Source organism: Coenobita brevimanus, chromosome 65, assembly GCF_032717465.1.
Source record: "Coenobita brevimanus isolate Jiangsu-jjx chromosome 65, ASM3271746v2, whole genome shotgun sequence".
NCBI classification, from domain to species: domain Eukaryota; kingdom Metazoa; phylum Arthropoda; class Malacostraca; order Decapoda; family Coenobitidae; genus Coenobita; species Coenobita brevimanus.
This window is the reverse complement of record NC_137018.1, coordinates 20,025,781-20,051,396: the sequence shown is the minus strand read 5'-3', so window position 1 is coordinate 20,051,396 and position 25,616 is coordinate 20,025,781. Positions and strand designations below refer to the sequence as shown.

General features: G+C 41.1%; 1 protein-coding gene across 1 annotated transcript in view; it reads left to right on the top strand.

Annotated features, from left to right (window-relative positions):
• Nup107 (nuclear pore complex protein Nup107) overlaps positions 1 to 25,616 on the top strand; it is a 399,651-nt gene that overhangs the window by 293,123 nt on the left and 80,912 nt on the right. Inside the window, exon 14 of the mRNA XM_080276587.1 lies at positions 2,604 to 2,723. Coding sequence (XP_080132713.1) covers positions 2,604 to 2,723 — 120 coding nt within the window. The remainder of the gene's footprint in view (positions 1 to 2,603; positions 2,724 to 25,616) is intronic.

Sequence of the window (25,616 nt, the reverse complement as noted above, 5' to 3'; positions counted from 1 at the left end):
TTCTTTCACTGTGAACAACATATCTTGTGGGAAAAATAGCATATGGGTGGCATCGCATCCTCAAAGTCCACTTTTTGAGCCATAGAGATGAACTAAAGGGCACATTTCAAAAACATACAGTACAGATATATAAAATATAAAATGCATGGTTGTTTACCTTAAGTGGAGCAGATGGCAGTCCTGATTGGCTTGATTACAGGTGATTCTGAGGCAGGTAGATACACTTAGGGTGATCCCTCCACATCACCATCCACTCCCTCATTCTCATCACCAGTCCTTCCGTCATCACTTGACTGAACCACTTCCCCATGTGCCTTAACCTCATTCACCTCTCCCATAAAACCTTCAAAGTCCAAAGGTGGCACCATTGACATCACATCATCATCATCTTGACCAGGAAGTGTAGCAGATGATGTAGAGGCAACTGTCTCTTGTTCTTGAGTTTGGTAGTAGCGTGTGATGAGTGTTTGTTTTCTTATGTTGACTTCCATATTGTGCTTTTCAGTGTAATAACAAAAAGTAGTTTCTACTCCACTGAGCACTTCCTGTGTCAGGTAGCTGGTTTCATTTACCTTGACCTCTTCTCTCAGAACATCCACTGCTGCTAGAATTTTACCGATCTTTGACACAGGCAAATCTTTGTCCTCCATTGGTTTCTGCTAAACAGGTTCCTCAGGGCTGGGCTCTTGTGCAGTGTCTACTGGGAGGGGCGGGCATCGTTCAGTATGGGAGACGGCGGTTATGGCCTACTCTTTCCCCTGATCTGGTTCACTCGGGGTTCAAGTCATTCATTATGGTTTTGTGGACCTGATTACCCCCTGCTCATTCACTAGGCGAATCATTTACTCTGAATACATTCACTGTGCATGGGCACTGTACTGTTTTTGTAATAATTGTTGCATAAGAACTGCGAGATAATGTTGATTTCGTGTGTGTGGTGTGTCAGAGAGAGCATGTAGAGATTGTCAGACGTGAAAGGATTGATCTTGCTGGAGAGTCTCGTGAGTGTGTGGAGAAATTTTGCTATTTGAGGGACATTATGTGCTGGAGGTGGGACTGGAGCTAGCTCTTTGGCTAGGGTAAAGGAGTGGCCGGAGGAAGTTCAGGGAGCTTTTGGCTTCTAACATTGAGAGGGTTTTCCTGCCCTGCTAAGGGATCTTTGTATGCAGCATGTGTTAGGAGTGTAATGGTGTATGGTAGTGAGACCTGGGCAGGAAGAAGATATTTGTAGTATCAGACATACAGAAATGACTGATCAGGTGGATGTTTTGTTCTTGAATGTGAGACCTGGGGGTGCCACGATTGCAACTGGCAAGTTGAAAGGAAGGATGGGACTGGAATGTATTGATGTTGTGATGAAGAGGAGTAAATTGAGATGGTTTGGACATGTGGAGAGGATGGAGGATGAAAGCTGGGTGCAGAAGGTGTGAAGTGTAATTCAGGGTCAGGGTTGCAAGAGGCAGACCAGAAAAGTCCTGGAACATGGTCATGTGAGTGTGGCCTCAGGGATAAGTGACCGAACTGTGAGGCTGGCAAAGATCGAGCAGCCTGGAAAGTTGCCATTAGGTGACCAAGGAAGGCTGACGCATGCAAGCATGTTTGAGCCTGCATAAACAAATGACAGTACTGTCATGCAGTGCCTTTTTACATACATAATCACATCAGCATTCTTTATCACAGCCTTCAGTGAGCCATCAGTGTTTCTTCCCTGCAAAACCTTTTGGTACACTTTTATGCTTCATACTGTGCTAAAAACAAAAGCATTGAGGCAGTTGAGTGCTCTTACCATAGTACAGGTTCCTGACCTACCCCAGTGGCAGCCTGTTTATTTTCATGTATATTTTGACAAACCTGTCTAGCCAGAATGGTATATTAACATTTTTTCTTGGGGGAGGGGGGGGGGAAAGATTTACTGCAGTTAAGGATTTTGCTATGCTAGAAATGAAAATAATAATGCAGTTTCTTAAATTTTATGTATGGATTTGTTGTATGTGGGTTTTAATTGCCGATCATCATAAATGCGAGGCAGACTATTGTATTTAGGGCAAGTTCCCCTATTCTGAATCATCACAGGTGTAAAGTAACATTTATTAAATTATGTTATATTAAGATATTCCTGTATTGTATACATCTTTTATAGTTCTGGATATTTAGCAGTTTCATAATCTTGTATTGACTGCATTGGATAGAAGTAAGCACTACAAAAACCTGAATATATTACTGTATGTGTAAGTATGAATTAGGTTGGCATTATATTGTTTGGCAAGTTTGTTCTTTCCGTAATAACACCTTGGTGAATGAAAATGCACATGTGTTTTTAAAAAGTTGGGAATTATCTTTATATTGAACACAGTGATGTTGTGCATTCTTGCAAAAGCTGCATCACTAGTAGATCAGTTTGCTTGAAGTTCTTAGTGTGCATTTTATTCTTCCAATCCTGCTTTTGCCAGCCTGCCTTAAAACAGTGGCCAGCAGACAATTAAGGCAAACAGGAGTTTCACAAGTCATGTGTCCACAAAGGTGTTAAGAAGATATTTTACAACATTGAAGACTTCACTGATGTTAGCCACGTAATTAATTGCTGTGCTTTATTCATCATACAGATACCCAGTGATTCAGTGAACATTATCATGAATGAGCACAAAGCTGAGATTGGATCCTCTGACTTGCCACCACGTGCAGAGAATGTTGTAAGAGAATACTTCTGCATCCGCACCTTCTTGGTAAGTACCATGGTCTCATCTGGAAGCTGATTTGCTGATGGGAGTTTACTTGTAGGGGTAAAATTATTCCTCATTTTAAGTGAGGGATGTGTTCCAAAATATCACAACATTTTCCATAAAAGTGGTATTGTAAACTGGGGGAAACTGGCATATCAGCTGTATAGATAGCACTGGAAATCCAATAGAAAGTTTTTCTTTAATTTATGGTAGTGCACTGCTAGATGGATGGCTAATGCCAGTGCTGGGAGATACTGCCAAAAGAGTGAATTATGGGTACAGGCATAGTCACTTAATCACTTTTATTCAGGGAGCTCAGTCACAGTTAAACCAGGTAAAAGGTTATGCCAAGACTCGTTATTACAAATCTAAATACAGGTACACTTCTTAAATTTCTTTTTTAACCATGGCATCCAACCACTGTTGTAAAAAATTAACAGTGTTTAACAATTACTTTAGCAGGCAAAAGCTGATTAATATCATTATAAGGATTGTAATGGGAAAAATTCTGATAATTAGACTCATATCAGAATTGTCTGGTTCTGGTATGATTCTTGATTAACAAAATGTGCACGATGATGCCTGTAACATTTCCTACAGGTATTTCCAAAGCTATGTTTTGCAGCATCATGCTTTTTTCATAGATAAAAACATAGTTCAGTGAACTGATGCCAGCGAATGGAATATACAGTACAGTAATTTTCATTATGAGTCACGGGAAACTACTGTCCAGCATTATGGTGGTACCACTTTAAACTGGCGGTTTGGGTGGGGCACGAACCTCTGTACAGTGTTGCCACGTTTTCCATACCCACGATGTCTCTCTCTCTCTCTCTCTCTCTCTCTCTCTCTCTCTCCTGGGGGGAGATTTGCGTCACCCTTGGGAATTTTGTTTCTTTTTTGAGTGACTTATAAACTTGTGTTTTCATTTCTTTATTTTGTTTTTATTATATCTAATTATATTTAAAAATATTATTGTTTTACATATGGCGCCAGATGACCTCGTTGTTGTGGCACCACGATTTGTTTTCATTCAGTCATTCTCTCCTTCCATCCTTCCCTCCCTTCCTCCACCTTTCACTAAGCTGCACTCAACACTGCCCCTGGTCTGCCTCCCCCCCCCCTCTCTCTCTCTCTCTCTCTCTCTCTCTTGTCTGGTATTTTAGGATACATTTTGGTTATTTTTTTTTTACGTTATAATATACATATTGTAAATTTGACTTTATTTCCACACCACTCAGGTGATACGAGGAAGCTCTGGCCAGGTCGGACTGGGTGTGTGTGAGTGTTGCCGCTCACGAGGGTTTAATGTATTATTTTTGTTTTACTAAGAAATTGGCATATTTTTACTTATATTCCTGCACATTATCTTATAATCATAATTGTGACATTCTTACCAATCCCAGGAATACGGTAACAGCCAATAAAAGTGACTACTTTTTTTTTAGCAACACTGTAAAATATTTATGCCACGTTTCTGTATTGCCGTATAAATATTTTACGCATAACAAGTTTACTGTTCTTTCATATATGATAATACACACGTTACCATTGTATTCTTATGTGTTTATCTTATTATGATGCCTTTTACATATATCAGAGCCGTTCACATCGCGGGTATGGAATATGTGGCAACATTGTACAGAGGTTCGTGCCCCACCCAGACCGCCAGTTAAGAGTGGTACCACCATAGCAGTGTTCAGTTGCTGACCTTGGCTATTGGTGGTGAAAGAGCAATGAGCAAATTTTAGGTAAATTCAGTTAATAAATCCAGTTTCTTTTTGTAGTGTTTCGTTATGACTGTAGCACAAGGAAATATACAGTAATCCCTTGATTATCCACTGCAATAGAGCCAAAGGCATGTCCAGATAGTGGACTTCTCCCCTGCCCTCCCTTTGTACATACCCTAACTTTGGAAGCCATTGTAAAAGGCCAATACAGTACATTGTACAACATTTATTCCTGGTGTTTTACACTACTGTGTCTGGCCAAGCAGACCTATAAATGATGGCCAAGCAATAATTATGGTCAGCCAGACCCATCAGCCACAGGCAAACAATTACATCTCTTGTAAAATCTGCTTCCAAGAGATTGCGTGTGTTAAGCCGACTCCATACCGTTTTTTTACCTCTCCACAGTTGTTGACTTTATACACAGGTTTTTTTCGCCCCTGTGTAGAATGCAACTCTCATGTGTGGGGAGGTTCCCCATATACAGCTCTTCTCAATAGGGTGGAGTCAGAGGATTTTCATCGCATTAACTCTCCTCCTCTTACTGGCTCCCTTCAACCTCTGTCTCTTCACCTCCCTATTGCATCTTTATCTCTTTTCTGTCACTGCGTCAATGGTCACTTCTCTGAACTGTCTGCTTGGATCCCTCCACCTTTACAATGGGCGCGTAGCACCCGTCTAGCAACAAACTCTCATCCCTTTCTGTCCAGCTCTCTAATGCGGAGTAAACCATTACTCCCAGTTCTTCATTTATACAACACGTCAACTCTGGAACTGTCTCCCTCAGTCTGTATTTCCTACTTCTTATGATCCCCAGTCTTTCAAACGCAATGTGTCCAGGCTTCTCGAAATGAACGGATCTTGAATTTGGCTCTCTCTCTCTCTCTCTCTCTCTCTATTTTTTTTTTTTTTTTTTTTTTTTTTTTTTTTAAGGAACGGTTCGCAGGCTTCAGGCCTTTGGTTCTTTCTTCCTTGCAGTAAAAAATGAAAAAAAATCATGGTTCTAAAAAACATGGGGGGGAGGGAGTGGCCCAGATGGGCGAAGATGTTCGCACGGCCATAATATCCATGTGCATGCAAGCATTTTGTATGGATAAACTGAAAAAATGTACGAATAATGGTTTTGAACAGCCAGATCGCAGCATGTGGATAATAAATGGTGTGGTTAGTGGCTGTCTGGATAATTGAGGGATTACTTTTAAAAGTAGCGCTTGGGGAGTGGGTGTGTGTGTGTGTGTAGTTGGAGCTGGTGATTTTTTTTTGTTTTTTCCCCCTCTCTTTGACTCATACTATCATGATTGAGAGAAAACATGTTACAAAGGCCAATTGTTCCTGAAGTTCACGGTGAATGATCTACAAGTGGGATTTTAATTAATGAAAACCTTTTTTTTTTTTTTTTTTTTTTTTTAAATGCAAGGAAGAAGGAACCAAAGGCCAGGGGCCTGCAGATTGCCCCCTCCAAGAAAAAACAAAAACAAAATACCAGAGAGCCAAATTCAAGATCCATTCATTTCGAGATGGCTGGACACACTGCATTTGAAAGACTGGAGATTGTAGGCAGTAGGAAAAACAGACAGATGGAGACAGCTCCACAGCTGACCTGTTGCATACATGAAGGACTGGGAGTAGCGATTAACTCTTGCATTAGAGAGTTGGACAGAAAAGGGTTGAGTTTGTTTCTAGATGGGTGCTATGTGCTTGTCGTAGTGATGAAGGGATGCAAGCAGACAGTTCAGAGGAGCAATGACCATTGAAGGAGAGACAGAAAAGAGATAAAGATGCAACAGTGTGGCAAAGAAACAGAGCTTGAAGGGTGCCAGTAAGAGGAGGAGGGTTAATGAGATGAAAAGCCTTTGACTCCATGATATTGAGAAGAGCTGTATGTGTGGAGCCTTCCCACAGGTGAGAGTTGCACTCTACACAGGGGCGAATAAATCCCGTCTATGAAGACAACAACTGTGGTACGGAGTTGGCTTAGCATACCCAATCTCTTGGAAGTAGATTTTACAAGGGAGGTAATAAGTTCTTTCCAAGATAAATCCTGAGAGAATGAACCCCAAGTATGAATTGAAGCAGGATTGAGGTGGATATTGTTAAAAATTAGAGGGAACTCCTTTGGAATATTTTGTCAGGTTGATAGATGAAAGAACTGAGTTTCTGATGCATTAAAAGCACAAGGTTATTTTTACCCCAATCAGAGATATGAGCCAAGTCAGACATTAGGTGTGCTGTAGCCTCATCCCTTGCTTGTAGAAGCAACTGCTGAGATGGACATTCCAGGAAGCGAATGGAAAGTTGAAGGGCGGAATCATCATCATATGAGTGGATAGGGCTAGATGTACAGCTTAGAAGGTCTTCGATGAACAAAAGGAGGAGAGTTAGTGACAGGACAGAGCCCTGTGGAACACCACTGTTTCTAGCTGTAGTAGAAGAACAGTGGCCATTTACAATAGAAGCTATAGAACGACCAGAAAGGAAGCTAGAGATGAAGGCACAGATAGAAGGATAGAAACCATAAGAGGGTAGTTTGGAAATCAGAGATTTATGCCACACTCATTCGAAAGCCTTTGAGATGTCAAGTGCAGTGGCAAAGCTTTCTCCAAAGTCCCGAAAGGAGGATGACCAGGAGTCTGAAAGGTAGGTGAGAAGATCCCTAGTTGAGTGTCCCTGGCAGAACCCATACTGACAATCAAAGAGAAGGTTGTGATAGGAAAGATGCCTTAAAATTTTTTTGTTAAGAAAGACTCAAAAACTTTTGAAATACAGGATGTTAAAGCAATTAGGTGATAGTTAGAGGGCTGGGAATGGTCACCCTTCTTTGGGACAGGCTGAATGAGAGCAAACTTCCAGCAAGAAGGAAAGGTGCAAGTTGATAGACAAAGACGAAAAAGTTTACTTAGGCAGGTTGTAAACACAGAAACAGCAGTTCATGAGGACAATAGTAGGGACCCCATCAGGCCCATATGCCTTGTTAGTATTAAGGCCAGTGTTGGCAGAAAATACTTCAGTTGAAGAAGTTTTAATGTCAGCCATGAGGAAGTCAGAGCAGGGAAGAGATGGATGGACAGCACCAGAATTGTCTATGGTGGAGTTGGAGGAGAAAGTCTGAGCGAAGGATTCTGCTTTATCAGTAGAAGAAATAACTACAGAGCCATCAGAGTGGAAAAGTGGAAGGCAGGATGATGAGGTAAAGTTGTTAGAAAGGTTTTTGGCAAGGTTCCAGATGGACCGGGAAGAATTCGAGCTGGAGAGTTCAGAGCAATTAGTACAGAGGAAATTATATTAATCAGAGCGAAGAATGGACTTAGCATGATTCCAGGCAGAAGCATAAAAAAGATGAGATTCAGGGGTGGGTTAGCTCTGGTTCCTTTTGAGCAGAAGGATTAGTTGTAAGGAAGAGGTTAAGTATGTTGGAATTCTCTCCAGGGCAGTCAAGGTTATGGGTAGGGTGCTGTAGAAGTTGGTCTGCTGTAGGTCATTAAGAATAGAAAAGATGTAGGCTTGTTCACCAAGTAGATGATTGAAAGGAGATGAGAGCCAGAGGTGGTGGTGAACATTGAAATCTCCTAGAATGGAGATTTCAGAGAAAGGAGAAATGGGTAGGATGTGTTCCATTGTAGAAGTAAGATAGTCAAAGAATTTTCCATAGTCAGTAGAATTAGGGGATAAGTAAACAGCACAGATATATTTAGTCAGAGAACAGCAGGAAAAACGTAGCCAGAAAGTAGGAAATTCAGAAGAATCAAGGTCAGGAACACGAGTGCAAGGTAAGTTATTGCATACATATATGCAACAACCACCTTTGTCTTTTAAGTGAGTAAAGAAAAGTGGGAGGATACAGAGAAGGGATTGCAATCAATTGCCTCAGACAACTGAGTCCCAGTTAGGAAGAGAAGGTGAGGTTTAGAGGAGGAGAGGTGGTGCTCAGCAGAGAAAAAGTTAGAAGAAAGACCACGAATGTTGCGGAAATGAAGATGAAATGAATCAGACTGTGGTTCCAGGCATCTCGCTGGGCCATCATCAGGAGAGGGATGGATGGTGGGGGCACTTATGGTCCACCCCCCCTGGGGAATCCGAGGCTTGGTTGAGCAATGCCATTTTTTGTTAATTTTGAATAGGAAGTGTAGTGTAGTGTGGTGTTGACAGAGAAACTTGTATTGGAGAGTATGCTGGCCTACTCTTTGTGTTGCTGAAACACTGAAAAGTTCAGCAAAAGAGAATGGTCAGGAACTTTTCCCTAGGGCCGATGAAATGATAGCTCCAGTTCTCCCTGTCACCAGCTTTCCATCTGCCACTGTATAGTATGATTTTTATATTAAATACCAGATCTATGTTTTTATTTTACTTCCAGTAGTCTGTTGTTGTAAATCAACTACATCCTTAACTACTTTTCTAAGCTTGTATAGCAACATTTCATCTGGATCATTTGTTTTTGTATAATCCTGGTCTGTATGTTAAGAAGACTCATCAACTTTAGGAAGCAGTTGCCTCTGCAGAGCTGTCCTGTGCATTGAACTGTTGTTCCCCTGCAGTAGACAGTGCCATGCCACAGCAAGGTGTGGGGATTAGTGTGGAGGTTTGGTTCCCTGATGGCCCATATTTGCAGCTCTCCACCCAGTCAACACAGGCACCATAGTAGGCTCTACATCACTCCATTAGTTGCTACCCAGCACTGTAAATGGTGTGCTGGGTTACAAGAAACCATTAGACTTGCTACTTCATGTATAGCCACCTGAAGTGGAAAGAGAAATACCTGTAGTAAATGTGACGGGAAGAATGTGAGAAAATAGCGAGAGAGAAGGCAGACACACAAAAGAATGATAGATGTGAAGGAAGAAGTAAGCATCACCACATCAAGTGAGTGGATGATGGAGGCCCCACCTGTCACCTTTGGTTATAAATACAGCAAAGTATTCCCCATGGTAACTTGTTATACTGTACAATGAAAATGGAGGTTGAAGAACAAAATATGGTTACGATATTAAATAAGCCCAATTAAAAGCTCCTTCCCCAAATGGGGCCAGACATAATGTTGTTGGTTGAAAATGATAGCTCTTTTATGAGGTGTTCATTCATCACATTTTAAAATTGTTCACCCTGCCCGTATGAAAACATTTATGTTGGGACCTTGATACTTTTTATGCATCACATAACAGACAGCTTATTGCCAGCGGATGGTTATTGTTGCTTCGCCACCAAGTATATGAGGTTTGAGCATTGATTTTTAGTGATCACCACAGTAAATATGCCAACTTCAACAGAACAAGAAGTCATGAGTTACAACAATGCATGTAAATGTACAAGGAGAGCACTAGTACGGACTTGTTTTAATGTGTTTGATGAACGGTACATATGTTCATAGGCCTTTTTTTTTTTTTTTTTTTTTTTTTTTTTTTTTACTGGACTGCTGGATGTGAATTTTTCATTGCATGAAAATTTACATGAATGCAACTACTAACATTCAAGAGCGTGGAGAAACAGTTCTCGTGAATAACTTCATCCCGACTCTGGTCACTATTTTTTTTTTTTTTTTTTTTTTTTTTTTTTTTTTATGTGTCCGACTTCTGGGCATAGGCTTCACAGCCTGCTCTCAAGGCCCAGTAGTCCTCCTACATACCATACACCTCTCTACATGTCACCACTTCGGCGCTAACACCCACCGTCCATATTGAATACATGCTAGGGCTGTCTCATACAGGACTGGTGTATTGGTATTAGCGGGGGTACTTTTATGACATGTCGGCGGGTTATCTGGTAGATCAGGAAAGTCTGCTTTTATGAAATTCAAATCCTTAAACTGTTCCCTGCCCCAGCCGGGATTCGAACCTGGGTCCATCAGGACTGCAGGCCGCCTCTCTGTAAAGCCTACATCTAGTCTTTATTGCATATGCTTTTACTTATATACTATCCTTGGGCATCTTATGAAGTGCTTGACTACTGTGTATTGCTAGATTTAGTAAGCATTTGATGATTAATTCAACAAAATGCAATATTTCTCTCAGTGACTGATTCAGTGGTATTGTCATCCAGCCTGAATGTTGTCTGCCATGATGGCAATGCAATACCTACTGTACACTGCCTGGTTATGGAACAAGATTTCATTCATCAGGCTGTGCAGTTAAATAGGTTTAGAGCATCAGTATACTGACACATATACACACCCACAAAGGACAAGAGGACATGAAAATAAACTGGAGGAGGGTAGGTGCTTAAATGATGAGGAAAAATTTTGCTGCCCTATTAGAAGTACTGTACGTTCAAACCTCAAGTACCACAGGTAATAGGGACAGGGCAAAGACTGTGGTATTCAAATCTGCGTTACTCAGGCAATATGTTTGCATGTATAATGGTACAGTGTGTTCTGGCAACTTTCCAAAACTCTCACTTTTACCCCTTCGTACCACCTTGCCCCACATAAATTACACCCACTTATACCCTCCGTCAGATAAAACACTGAAAGAGATATCCATCCATCATCCAATCCTACATTGCCCCAAGAGGAGTGTAGGAGCCCGGGACTAGGCAGTTGGTCTCGACATTTAAGATGAGAGTGACCAGCCTCACTCATCCCTGAGTGGCATTACATGAGCAATCAACCCCAACCACCCCTTGGATATAAACCTTCACCGGCTTAATCCGACTGGAACGCAATAATTACCCACTAAACCACCAGGTGCCAAGAGATATCACTATTGTAATTAAGAACATCAGTGGTATTGAAAATAACATTAACAAAACCGAAATTGGGCTGGGTACCCTTGTGTTGTTGATACGTAGCTCCCTGGTACTTTCCTCCTGCCCCCCACCCCGAGTGTTGTTGTCAAAGTTTCACCTTCACTCGTATCATATGGCCTTTGGGAGAGAACTTAGGCCATTTGGTTTGAGGAAATTTTATGGGTCTGGCAGTTTTAGGGAACGAAATAGGACGAAAATGTGTGCTAACCAGAAAAAATTACTCATTTATCCGTGTGTTCTCTTGAGTTAGCATTCAGTTTCCCATTCATCGTTTGATATCACGCTTACCAACACACTTTGGACTGACAAAGCATGTGGCTAAACTGCTCAGTCAGTCCGAAATGTGTTGGGAAGCGCGATATCGAACGAAGAATGCGAAACTGAACACTAACTCACTGGAACACATGGATGAAGGAGAACAGTAGGCCCTCCACATTCGCAGAATCAACTTGCCCACACGTGAATGTGGGCAAGTCCTCAGCTATTTGTGATATTTTATGCTGCTTTCAGGTCCCAGATATGGTTTATTAGGTACAGTATGTGCACACCTGCTCACAGGGGGTGATTTGCGGCTGTAGAGGCATTTATAGGAGGGTGCATCAAACATTCGTGGAAATTTCACTTTCGTGGGGGTCTGTGTCCCCTAATCCCCGTGAATGTGGAGGGCCTACTCTACTTTTTTCCAGTTTTCAAACATTTTCATTCCATTTCATCCCCTACAACTGCCAGACTCATATATTTTCATCTAACCATACGGTCCAATGTCTATGCCGAAGGTCATATGATACAAGAGAAGGCAAAACATTGACAACAACATAGGTGTGAAGGGTGGGGGAAGAGTGCCGGTAACCTACGTATCAATGACACAAGGGTACCCAGCCTGACTTTTGTTTTGTTAATGCTAATTTTAATACGCTGATGTTCTTAATTACAATAGTTATCTCTCTTTCACTCTTTTACCTGATAATGCGTATAAGTGGGGGTAATTTATGTGGGGTACAGTGGTAAGAAGGGGTAAAAGTGAGAGTTTTCATTCTCTGATGCTCCACATAACACCCTATAAACTTCTCAGTCAGCTTCAGGACAACATATAAACTTTTACATGTGCCAGATTCACATCACTTCCTACGTACGATCCTTATCTTCTCCTGGTCCTTCCAAATCGCTCTGATTATGCTTTCATTCATGCCATGCTTTTTTGTCATTTTGGTAAACGTGCACTTTACTTAAAGCAGTGGAAGAACCTTTCCAATTCAGTTCATATTTCTCCAGTTTGTTTTCTGTATTTTTCTGACTATTTTCAGGGTGGTAAATTACCTTCTGCTGAAAAATTTTCCACTTTTTATCATCATGTTCCCTACGTCATACAGGGAGTCTCCGATAAACGAAACCCCAATGTATGAAAATTTGAAGGTACGAAAGTGAAAAATAGATGACGACTTCCCGTATACGAAAGGCATATGCTTTGATGGTACGAAAAGCACTACGAGAAAATTATTCAAATTTGGTGCACGACTGACCGCAGTGCCACTGTCGTGTATGGCGAGGCAAGCAGCTACAGTACCTCCGCTCTGTCTCAGTCTGTTCCCAGTCCCCAGCTGTGTAGTGCGTGCCTTCTGTACTCCGAGAATCTTTCGCATCTTGCATCATGCCACCCAAGCATCCTTCACCGGCATCATCATCTGTGGAGCCTCTCAAGAAGAAAAGACACCAAACCCTGACACAGGAGTCTAAGCTGGAAATTACCAAGAGGCACGAGGAAGGCCAGGACGTGAGTGAGATCGGGCCTCATCTGTATATACTGTACAGTATTATTTTCTATTTTTTACTCAGTAATTTGAAAAATAAACAACTGCTTAAAGTTCACTTAGCTTTTATTAACATTTCTACTGTAGATATAAGAGCATACAACTAGCCCAGTACAGTACAGAGTAGTTAGTTGACAGTTTTGGGGGGCTACTGGAATGCATCTCCTCATTTTCTTAAGTTCCTCATGGAGAAAAATGCTTCAATATACAAAAAATTGATATATGAAAGATTTTGAAGGTACCTATCCCTTTCGTTTATCGGGGACTCCCTATACCTATGATTGTCTTGACGTGCTCAAAGGTGGTTTTCATTTGCCAACTTTCCAACTGGATGCTAGGTTAAGTTAGGTTAGATTAAATTATTAGATACAGTTAAGCTAGGTTAGGTTAAGTTTAGTTAAGCAGGTTAGGACAGGCCCTTTCACTGTAACCCTGACGAGTCAAACGAGTTGACACAGTGGAACACCGCTAAAAACAACAGGGAAATAGATTTCGCATGAAATGTTTATTTACCAACCAGAAGTAATCTGAAAAATATAAGACTGTCAGGAAGAAGAGTGAAGAATGTGGAACTGAACGCTAACTTACGAGAACATGCGGATGGGAGTAATTTTTTTTCTTCTGATTAGCAGACACTTTTGTTCAGTTTCGTCCCATAAAAATGTGAAACCCACATGATTGTGGGGTAAAGTCAGTGAGACACGAGATAGGACTTGATAGCCGTATGCTCAGTCAGTCCAGAACATGTTAGGAAGCACGAAATTGAACAAGAAATTTGGAACTGAACACTAACTTTTGAGAGCACATAGGTGAAGTTTTTTTTTTTTTTTTTTTTTTAAAGCAAACATTTTCGTTCCAGTTTGTCCCTTAAAACTGCGAAACTCATTATGAGCGTGTGGTAGAACTAGGTGAGGCACGAGAAAGGATTGATAACTGTATTCTCAGTCAATTGGAAATGTGTTGGGAACCAGAAAATTGAACGAAGAATGTGGAACTGAACACTAACTATGAGAACACATGGATGAAAGAGTAATTATTTTTTCTAATTAGAAAAAGTTTTCATCCCTTAAAACTGTAAACCCATTATGAGTTTGGGGAAGAACTAGGTGATGCACAAGAAAGGAATGATAACCATATGCCCAGTTGGTCTGAAATGTGTTGGGAAGCATGAACTCAAACGAAGAAGGTGGAACTGAACCCTAACTTATGAGAACACATGGATGAGTTTTTTATGTTTTTCTCTTATTAGGATACATTTTCATTCCATTTCGTTCCCTGAAATTGCGAAACCCATAAATTTTTGTCTAACCATTTGGCCTTTAGTGTACCAAGGAAGCATATTTCTGTTCTGTATGCGTATTCATCTCACCACGGGGAACCCTCGGCCAGGAATGATGCTTGTCCCATCATTTCAAAACTAACCATAGGTTTTTCTCAAAAATATGCTCAGTTTGTTTCCCAGGCAAATTACCTTCACAACTCAGACTAACCTATCCCACTAGGGCTGCTTGGCTGAGGTGGCTGGCTGTGGTATTGAGACAAATACCTGTACAGAACAGAAATATGTGCCCAGGAAAAGTACCCAGAGTCTAGAGCGTGATGTCACCGCCTGTGGCTTTCAAATTTTGTCGCCAGGCCAGCTGGCTTCCCACGTGAGCTCGAGTTTTTCCTCGTGTTGATATGACTTGTCTCATTATGCTGAGCGCATTAGAACAAAAACGTGTAACTCAGCCATGTGTTACTCAAGGATTGAGTGTACAGATATTTGGAACAGTTGGGAATGGAAAAGACTACGGTGCAGGGAAAAGTGTCCATGTGTTGAAAAGTAGAGTGAATAGTTTAAGTTATGCAAACAGGACAATTCGAACTTAGCTTAAATGCTGCCTATAACAATTAGGTAAACACAAAGGGTAGGCAATGATCAGAATCCTGAAAAGAAATCCATACTGGCACTTTTTTTTTTTTTTTTTTTTAAATATCTGATTATCTATATCAAGGAGTAGGTATCAGTTGTTTTTCAGTAACCCAGATCTGTCTGGCTGATCAGACCCATCTACTGCAGGTAAGCAACTGCTCCTGCATTTTATGCGTGTTTGCTTTACATTTTTTTGAGATAACATGAGGTCATAAATGTGGCAAATCCACTTGTATTGTGTGATTTATGAGAAATAAGGCAAGACTTGAATTTGAAGCTCCCACTGCTCGACGTTAGCTTTGTGAGTGCCTCAAGGTGGCATGCATGACAGTTTCTCCCAGTCCCACCAATTGTTTGTTTTGGCATGATTTTACTAGACTTTTATCAGGGCTGGTAAGTGTTCAGCTGGTGAAAGTAAAGCTCCTTTACCACTTAGAAAATCCCAGGGTCCTGAATGTAAGATTGGCATTTAATTTCATACCCTTGGTCTTAGTAAAAGTTTGAATTTAATTTGCTTTCATTAGCGCTCATTCCAACTCATTTTCTCTCATCAGCGGGCTTCCTTCTTTTTCTTTTTTTTTGTGCAGTACAGTAATGTGGGATACTACTATATGACTGTAGAGAGAGTGTTACCATTCCCACCTGAGAAGATTAGTCATTGGTTTGGCGTGTTTGCATGTGTTTATGTGTGTATTTGTGTGCATGGATGAATATTCTTTCATTCTGTTATCAGGAGCAAACTATAGGCCTAGTGCACAGGTAAATGTATGATATGGAAGCCAAATATATGCACATACATGCAGGACTTGAAGCCCATATCCCTTTCATTTTTCTTTATTCCTTATGAGATAATTATGTTTAAATTACGTAAAAATGACTTTCGTGGGGTAGAAGACACATTTTTTTGTCTCAAAATTGCCTTCAAATATTCCCATGTGTCCTTGAGGCCAGACTAAACAGGTTTGCTTGGCTCCATTTAGAAGAACCTCTTATACAGATGATCATCTCACTGCTTGGGAGTAACAAGTATTTTCTAGAGTATAAAGCCCTTTGATTTATTGTAAGAAGTTACATTCACTTGTGTATATACTCAGATTTTACAATTAGAAACACTCAAGTTCCAGAACAGAACACTCAGGGTTTGTTTACAACTGGCCATGTGAAGGTCTAGGGGTTTAGCGGTATAGTAGTATAGTAGTTTAGCAGTTTAGCATCGAGCATGCACCCTACTCTAGCAGGGTAACATGATCACTGGTGAACTTCCTGCTAACCTTCTGAAATGCAGTCATAATCACTTTGTTAACCATCCATTCAGTAACCAGTAAGGGAATCATGTTCGAGATGTTGGCTAGCATGACTGCTGAGTCATTATGACAAACGTTTGTCCCATTTGGAATTCAATAACCTTTGTTAGACTGCTTTCTCTTACCGATATTTTGTTTCATTCGAGACAAGAATATCATAGAAGGAAACAGTCATATATTACTGTTAGTGAAAAACAGGAAACACAGCTGCAACATTAATCAATACTACCTGAAATTACAGCATTTTAGCGGTTTAGCAATGTAGCAATTTAGCGCCAAGTGTTCACCCTACTCTCAGAAGTTAACATGATCACTGGTGAACTGCCCGCTAACCTTCTGAAAGGCAGTCATGGTCACTTCACTTGCCATCCACTCACTAACTAGCAAGGTAGTCATATTGGAGAGAGATTGGCTTGCGAGACTGCTGAGTCATTATAAAAGACGTTTGTCGGGGCGCTCACCATCCACTCATTCGATGTAGTGCTACTGTCGGGTGTCTGCCCTTTCCTCTCCTCCATCCTTCTTTCCTTCCATCCTCTTCTGTCTTCTTTTCCTTCATTCTTTCCTTGTCCTTCTGCCTACATGTAACTTTACACTCCCTCTTCTGTCTTTCTTTCCTTCATTCTTTCCTCTTCCGTCTGCCTGTGGGTGACTCTACACTGAGTGACAAGCCAAATGGTTTCTTGTACACCAGGAAACCATTTCGTACACTGGATGGTAACCATATAACCAAATTTTGGTACCTGGTGGTTTAGTGGGTAATTATTGCGCTCCATTCGGATTGAGCCTGTGAAGGTTTATATCCAAGGGATGGTTGGGGTGCATTGCTCATGTAATGCCACTCAGGGATGAGTGAAGCTGGTCACTCTCATCTTAAATGTTGGGACCAACTGCATAGCCCCAGGCTCCTACGCTTCTCATGAGGCAAGGTAGGATTGGACGATGGATGGATGGAAGATCGATCACCCTTGTTAGGCTAGCTTCTTTGGTATTTTGTTTCATTGAAGACAAGAGTATTGTAAAAGGAAACAGTCTTATATTACTGGTAGAGAGAAACAGGAAAAACAATTGTAACATTAAACAGTACTACCTGCAATAACAGCTACACTGTGTTTTTCAGCCGTGACTGATGTACTTTAACAGTGATGGATCAGGGATCAGCCATTTACAGTACAGTACTATGTTATGAAAATGGGATAAAATTTTCTGGGTAGATACTTAATACAATACAGTATTTGAAATTAGCAGTGCCAGATGGGCATTCATAGCAGCATCCGCAATTTTTGTTGTATTCACAGCTGACAAAGCAGTAAGAGCAATCGATCCCATTCACCCTCTGCCTCACTGCTGATCAGAGTGATTGATCCTGTTTGCCCCGTGCCTCACTCTTGCCCTTTTTTAACTTTTGATGTTGCAAGGCAAACAGCACTGTCAGTGAGGGAGTGTTATTGAGAAGAGGTTAGAGACAGCTGTACATCTTGTTCCCCACAGTCTTGCCATATTGAACGTCAGTTGTAAAACATTTTAATTTGCTTTTTGTTTAGTGTGTATATGCAAGTGCTACATTTATTTTATTATTATTGGAAGTATTCAGTGGTTAGTGAGTGTATCATTAGTACTGGCAACGAAGTCGTGTTCAGGAGCATGTGTGCGAGGAGAAAAGACTTGTGTCATATTTCATTTGGTTTGTTTAAGGACATGTTTTCAGTTTAGGAAGTGAATGTGTTGTGTGTAGGTAATGAGACATCAGGAGCAAGATACAATAGTCTCACTTCACACTGATCCGAGATTGAATGTGGGAAAATACCACAATGCCGGAGGTGTGGGGCATGAATCTGACTAGTACGGGGTACTTTTAGGATAAATAAAATGCTATAAATGTTCCTTGTAATTCATCATTCATTCATTCATCATCCAGTCCTACATTGTCCCATGAGGAGCATAGGAGCCTGGGGCTAGGCAATTTGGTCTGACATTTAAGATGAGAGTGACCAGCCTCACTCATCTCTGAGTGCCATCACGTGAGCACTAAACCCCCAACCACCCCTTGGATATAAACCTTCACTGGCTCAATCTGATTGGAGCGCCGTAATTACCCACTAAACCACCAGGTGCCAAAATTTGGTTATATGGTTACCGCCCAGCACAGTAAATGGTTTCCTGGTGTACTGGAAACTGTTTCGCTTGTCACTCAGTGTAGAGTCACCCACAGGCAGAAGGAAGAGGAAAGAATGAAGGAAAGAAAGACAGAAGAAGATGGAAGGAAAGATGGATGGAGGAGAGGAAAGGGCAGACACTCGAGAGCAGCACTACATCGAGTGAGTGGATAGTGAGTGCCCCCAGTAACTGATTTTTGAAAATCTGTTTGTGTTGTCTGTGATTGTAATATACAGTACATGCAGGCATTTGATTTGGAGATCAAGTGCATTCCTACATTTAATGGCTTATATATTTTCTTAAATGAATGAAAGAACAGGTTTTATTGAGTTTTGTTGTTGGATGGTGAACTGAATGAATGGAAGGCAATGATTGATTATGTGTGTGGGTGAAAGGATGAGATGTGTAATGGATGCAAAATGCAAGAGTATATAGAGGTTGGGGGAGTGGACTTTTGGACCACCACTTGGTAGTGGTCAGAATCAGTGTCCAAACAAAATGGAGAAATAGGAGAAGGGAAGGACAGGAGGAAGTAGTTCTTACAAGGAGGGTAGAAATGTTACAAGAGGATGGAAAAAAGGCAGAATATAGGAGGGAAGTGGAGGAGCAATTGCATAAATATAGATTGGAGCAGATGGGGGACGTGGAAGGTGTGTGCAAGATATTATCTGTGCAGCATGTGAGGTGTTGTGTGGAGTGAAGAGAAGATGAAAAGGGATGCAGGGAACAGCATGGTGGACTAAAGAGATGAGAGAGGCTGTGGCACAAAAGAAGAAAGTATATAGTGAGTGGATGAGAAACAGGGCGTCAAAGAAGTTGTGAGACGGAAGAGAGAGTTATATGTAGAAAGGAAGAGAGAGGTGAAAAGATTAGTAAGGGGAAGTAAGAAGAGAGTAGGTGAGGAATTTGGAAGGAATTTGAGTGTAAAGTGGAGGGAATGTAAGAAAATATCCTGAAAAGAGGTAAAGAGAGTTAGACAGGGTCCCAAAGACGTTAGTTGGAGAGTGAAAGATAAAAGTGGTAGATTACTAGTGGAGAAGGGAGAAAAAGTGAGCAGATGGAGAGAACACTTTAATCAATTGTTGAACATAGAGCATGAAAGTAATGCAAGTATAAGTGGCTGGGAGAAGGAGGGATGTGAGAAGAGAGGAAGAAATCAGTAGGATGGAAGTTGTGGAAGCAGTGAAGAAAGTTAAAGTGGGGAAAGCCCCAGGAATTGATGGAGTGTGTTGTGAAATGCTAAAGCATTGGGGAGAGATAGTAATAGAATGGATGTGGAAGATGTGCAGATTGGCTGGGAGGAAGATAGAGTCCCAGAGGATTGGAAGTCAGGTATAATTATTCCTCTGTACAAAGGAAAAGGTGGAAAAGAAGTGTGTGGTAATCATAAGGGCATTTGCCTTCTCAGTGCAATAGGAAAAGTATATGGTAGGATACTTATTGACAGAGTTAGAGAAATAACAGAGGAATTGGTTGGAGAAGGGAAGAGGTTGTGTAGATCAGATATTCATTCTTAGAGCTTTAGTGGAAAAATTTCTAGAGAAGGGAAAGAAGTTGTATGCAGCCTTTATGGATTTGGAGAAAGCATATGACAGGGTGGATAGACATGGATTATGGAAAGTATTAAGAATATATGGAGTAGATGGGAAGTTGTTGAAGGCTGTGAAGAGTATGTATGAGGGTGCTAAGGCTGCCGTGCATGTGGTTAGTGAACTGAGTGAATTTTTCTTTTTGAAGGTTGGCTTGAAACGAGGATGTGTCATGTCTCCATGGTTGTTCAATCTGTACATGAAAGGGGTTATAAAAGAGATACAAGGTAGGGCAGTGGATGTTGGAGCAGCCCTAGTGAGAGAGGGCAGTGTTTGGAAACTCCCTGTACTGTTGTTTGCAGATGATACTGTGTTGTTAAGTGAAGACAAAGAGGAGCTGCAACGCTTGGTGGATGAGTTTGGGAGAGTGTGTAAGAAATGGAATCTAAAGGTGAATGCAGGAAAGAGTAAAGTGATGGTCTCCGAGAGAAGTGAAGTCAGTGAATGCACAGTGAGATTGGATGGGGAGGAACTGGAGAATGTGAGTGCATTTAAGTACTTGGGTAGTGTGAAGAGTAAGGATGGAAGTTTAGATAAGAAACAGGAAGGTGAGCAAGGAAGTGAAAAAGCTACTACCTGACAGTAATGTGATACCAACTCTAACATATGGAAGTGAAGCTTGGACTTTGTTGGAAGGACAGAAGTCAAGAGTGAGAGCAGTGGAAATGTTATTTAAGAGGAGCATGTGGAGTCACATGGAGAGACCGGCTGACAAATGAGGAAGTGATGGAGCATTGTGGTGTGGATGTGGATGTGATAGGAAGCGCTAGGAGAAACACACTGAGGTGGTTTGGCCGTGTGGAGAGGATGGAGAGTGAGAGACTGACGAGGAGAGTGTATTTGAGTGAGGTGGAGGGGAGGAGAGGGAGGGGGAGGCCAAGGGTGAAATGGAAGGATGGAGTGGAGAGGTATATGAGAGAGAGGGGTGTGAGGTGGGAGCAGGGCAGTGAAATGGCAGGGGACAGAGCGACATGGAGGCGATTTTTTTGTGGCCATCCCTTACGGGATTAAAGTGTCTTGCAATAGATAGATGGATAGATAGGTAATGGTTTTAAGTTCTTTTCTTGAAAAATAATACTTATCTCTTTATACTGTTACATATTTATTGTACCGGGACTTTAATGAAGGTGAACATTAACCCCTTAAGTCCTAATCACATCAGTTGATGCGATTTGAGTTTTATGCCAAAATGCCTAATCGCATCAATTGAACACGGCCTGTAGAAAACTGCAGAGAGCTTGCTCCACCCTGATTATGACGTACATGGCTTCAGGCCAATGAGAATTCGCCCTTGATGTGGCGTGAGGGGGGGATCAGACCAACCCGGGCAGTGGGGGGGCACCCCCTTCTCAGCCGCCTCCATGCCACCCTCTACTCCACTCCCTCACCCCCTCCTTGTCCCCCATCACTCTCCCATCCCTCCACGCAACTGCATCTCTCCTCCCACAACAACCTGCGTCCCTTCCCACCCACTCTTGCCCCTCCTTCCTCCCTGCTAACCTCGTCCCCCAAACCCCACCCTATCTCTCCTTCCTTGTCCCTCACTACCCTTCCAACCTCCAACAGGCCCCTGAGTGTCAGGCTTGATGTACGTACCTGTTTCATATTATTTCTACTTCTTCCCAAATTTTTACACCTCACTCTGTTCATTTCTTACTTTGTACCTACCAGTTTCTGTACATAGTTTGTTGGAGAATGCTGTATGTCGTACTACATACAACGCATCTTATTTATTTATTTTTTCTCATTCTCCCTACCTGCCCAGATTAGCACCTCTTGAGTAGTGTCCATCTGTGTTAGTTATCGAAAGACGATGAGGCCTTGTAGGGCTACTCCCTGCACCTGTTTCATCTCCCCACACATACAAACACACCTGTTTTCATGGCTGGTGTGATAAATCCCAATGAAATGGAGAGTTTCCACAAGAGAATTTGGTTCTTGCTGAAACTGTAATGATAAGTGTTATGAAGTGTAATGATAATGTGATAATTGTAATGGTGTGATAAATGTGTAATGAGAAGTTGGGACAGTAAAAAGAAATTGGAAACAAATTTTTTCTTTTTTTTTTCTTTCTTATGCATGCATTTATAGCATTATTCAACTTTATTTTGATGTCCATGATGGTTATAAACATTTGTATGCGTCTGTGTTAGTTTGGAATGACTATGAGGCCTTGTAGGGCTACTCCTCACACCTGTTTTATCTCCCCACACCTACATACACACCTGTTTTTATGGCTGGTATGACAAATCCCATTAAAATAGAGGGTTTCCACAAGAGAATTTGGTTGTTCCCAAAATTTTTCTCCCCAAGCACCACCAAGGCCTTGTAGGCCTACTCCCCATACTAGTTATCTCCCCACACCTACATACACACCTGTTTTCACGGTAGATGTTACAGAACACAATGAAGTGCTTTCTTTTCATGCAAAAAGCTGGTTATTTCCAATCCCCATACCTATAGGCTTACTCTCCACAGCCTATTTTATCTCCCCACGGTGTAGTAATCTCCTCACCCGTACATACACCTGTTCTCATGGTTGGTGTGACAAAACACTTTGAAATGACCTGTTTGAATAAGAAAAATAGGTAATTATCAAAATTTTCATGTTTTTGATAGTTTTCGAGGGGTAACTATCATAAACTTTTTTTGAACTTTGACACGTAATTGTGCAGTAACCATTAGGCCTATGGGGGTACGGTTTGCATTGTCAGGTGTGTAAATTCTTCCTCTTTAGCCAGAATACAGTCAATTTGCCCTTGGTGAAAGTCGCCAAAAAACCCCTGAATTGCGGTTGTGGGAGGTACCCTGCCTGAAACAATTGCGATCTTAAGGGGTTAAGTCTCAAATTATTATACAAAAGGAATTGGACAGTTTGGACTTCATAAACATAGTGTTAAGATGGCGTCATGGTACGAAGTAACTTTTTGTAAGGACTGGGTTGTTTGTTTTTCTTGTCTTGTACCCCTCTTTTACATAAAAATATAGAAACCAAAGACATACACAATACTGAATAGAGATTCTGAAAGGTGGACTTCATAAAGTTATTAAGATGGTGTCATAGAACGAAGTAGCATTTTGAAAGGAGGAGGTTGTTTGTTTGTTTTCTACCCTTCCTTGACATAAAAATAAAGAAACCAAAGACAGGTATACAGTACTGAATAGAGATTCTTAAAGGTGAGTGTGTATTTGAGTGAAAAATATTCATCTCAAGCAGCCTTTCTGTAGTCTTGGCTGAGACATACTTTTTTGCTCAGAACTGCCCTTCCAGAATTAAGGTGCATCTTTCCCACTGTGGCATCTAATATGCCGTGAAATATCGTATGTGTTTCTGGTAGATGCTATATCTTTAACGTACAGTACAGTCCCAGATATTCAGTATCCAGCTAACCAGGATTATCAGACAGTCTGGAATGTTCACAGACTGGGAAATATGTATAAATGTGTGTTACTTTAAATGACTGCCCCTGCATGGGATAGTCACGTGTCACATGAGACTGGGTAAGTTGGGCGATGTGAAGTGAAGGCATATCCGATCAGGGTCATTTCCTAGTTACTACTCCTCCCAACCCTCCTCCTTACTTTTTCCTCTCTAATTCATTCACCCTCCATACCTCTAGAAATCACCAGTCTGCTTACTGCAGTAAATAAACACTCTTGCTTTTATATTGTCATATGATGACAGTGATTTCTGCACTCCATGATTCCTAAAATGCAAACTAATCATAAGCCCAATGTGTTCACCTTGAAACAGAAGCTGGACATAAGCAGTGAATTTGAAAATGGTGAACATTATAAGACACTGATAATTGAATTTAATGTAGGAAATTCCACAATTTTTTTACTGTATCAAGTCCCAGGCTTATGGAGTTTTTTGTGAAGAGCAGGACAATTAAATTCATTGAAAAATAGGCATGCTCTTCAGTGGCTGAAATTGTGTTGTACCCATATGGTTTTGTGCCTAATGAACCAACTCTGACTACCAGTTAGCTTGCAATATCTTACACTATCTTGGCAAGTCCATTCTGTTGAATTTTATTATTTTATTTAAAAAAAAACATGGAAAAATAAAGTAATGAAATAAGTCTTGGGCATTTATTGGTTGACCTGATGATTTGGAAATTAGTGTTGTACAGTAGAATTATTGCAACTTCCATGCTCACAGTTGTGTACAGCCATGACCCACCAATTTATTTCTCACGTGACTGCTGTCACTCCACCCCTTACTTGCCACAGCTGTTTTACAGATGATTTAATAAATACGTATGAATTGCAAGCACAGTAATTTTCTCCAACAAAGCAGACTGTCAATTCTATCTGGTAGATTTTATCTTCTCAGCCAGTGCGTATGTATTCTAGGATGATGTATAAATTCATCCTAAACACATTTTCACTGGCAGAGAAGATAAAATATAGCTGATGGAAATGAAGGTTTGCTTTGTTGGATAAAATTACTGTGATTGCAATTTGTATGTATTTACTGTATTACTGTATCTGCAAAACAATGTGGTAGGTGATGGAAACCATCATCCACTCACTTGATGTAGTGCTACCTACTTCTTCCTTAGCCTTTATCATTTTTTTTTTTTTTTTCTGTGCCTGCCTTCCTCTCTTCCTATTTCTCCCATCTTTCCTGTCACTTCTTATTGCTTTTCTTTCATTTACTGGTGGCTTTTACATTGAGTGACAAGCCAAATGGTTTCCCCTAAGCCAAGAAACCATTTACAATGCTGGGTGGTAACCATATAACCAAATCCTATGTGTCAACCAGTGGGTTGGTGGAGGGTTAGTGCCCCACCCTGTAAAACAAGTAACTCAAAGTTAATGGCCACCCCTTATGGGATTATGGCATCTGGCAATAGACAGATAGATAGATCTGCAAAACAGCTGAGTGGTGATTGAGAGGTGGAGTGATGATGGTCAGGTGAGAAATAAATTGGCTGGCCACAACTGTGTACACAACTGCGAGCGAGGGAGTTGGTGATAATTCTACGGTGCAACACTTTTCCAAATCATCAGTTCACAAATAAATGCTGAAGATTTATTTCTTTAGTTTGTTTTTCCATGTATGACGAATAAAATTAGTGCAATTTGCACTACTGCAAGACATTGTGGTCATGTGTGTTACGTCTGTGGGGTGTGTTTAAGAGCAGGTTATATTTCAAATGGAATTGTTTGTGTGGCCCTGGTTATGAGTGGTATTGCATATACTGCAGTGATATAGCCTATGTATAAGAGTACAGTATATCAGATATCCGGGAACATTGGTAACTGAGAAGGTAAATTCCCCCAGTTTCCCGGTTAACTGGGATTGTACTGTATTAATATTTTGAGTTTTCACATTTCATTCATTCATTTGTTTAGAAAGGCCCCTTCTTGCACTCTTGCATCAGCCTTGGACACCTAATGGCAGCTCTGCACGCTGTTTGATCTCAAGCAGTCTCTTTTTAGTCCCTTATCCCAGAGGTCACATAGTGTGACCTTGTCCCAGGTTTTTTCAGCCGGTCTCTCGCAACTCTACCCTTTTGACCTCTGCCCCTGTTGTTATCCTCCATCATCCCCACATGGCTAAACCAACTCAGTCTACCCTTTCTCATCATAGAACTATCATAGTCCTATTCTCCCCCTCAACCCTTTATTTGCAATCCATCCCCCCCC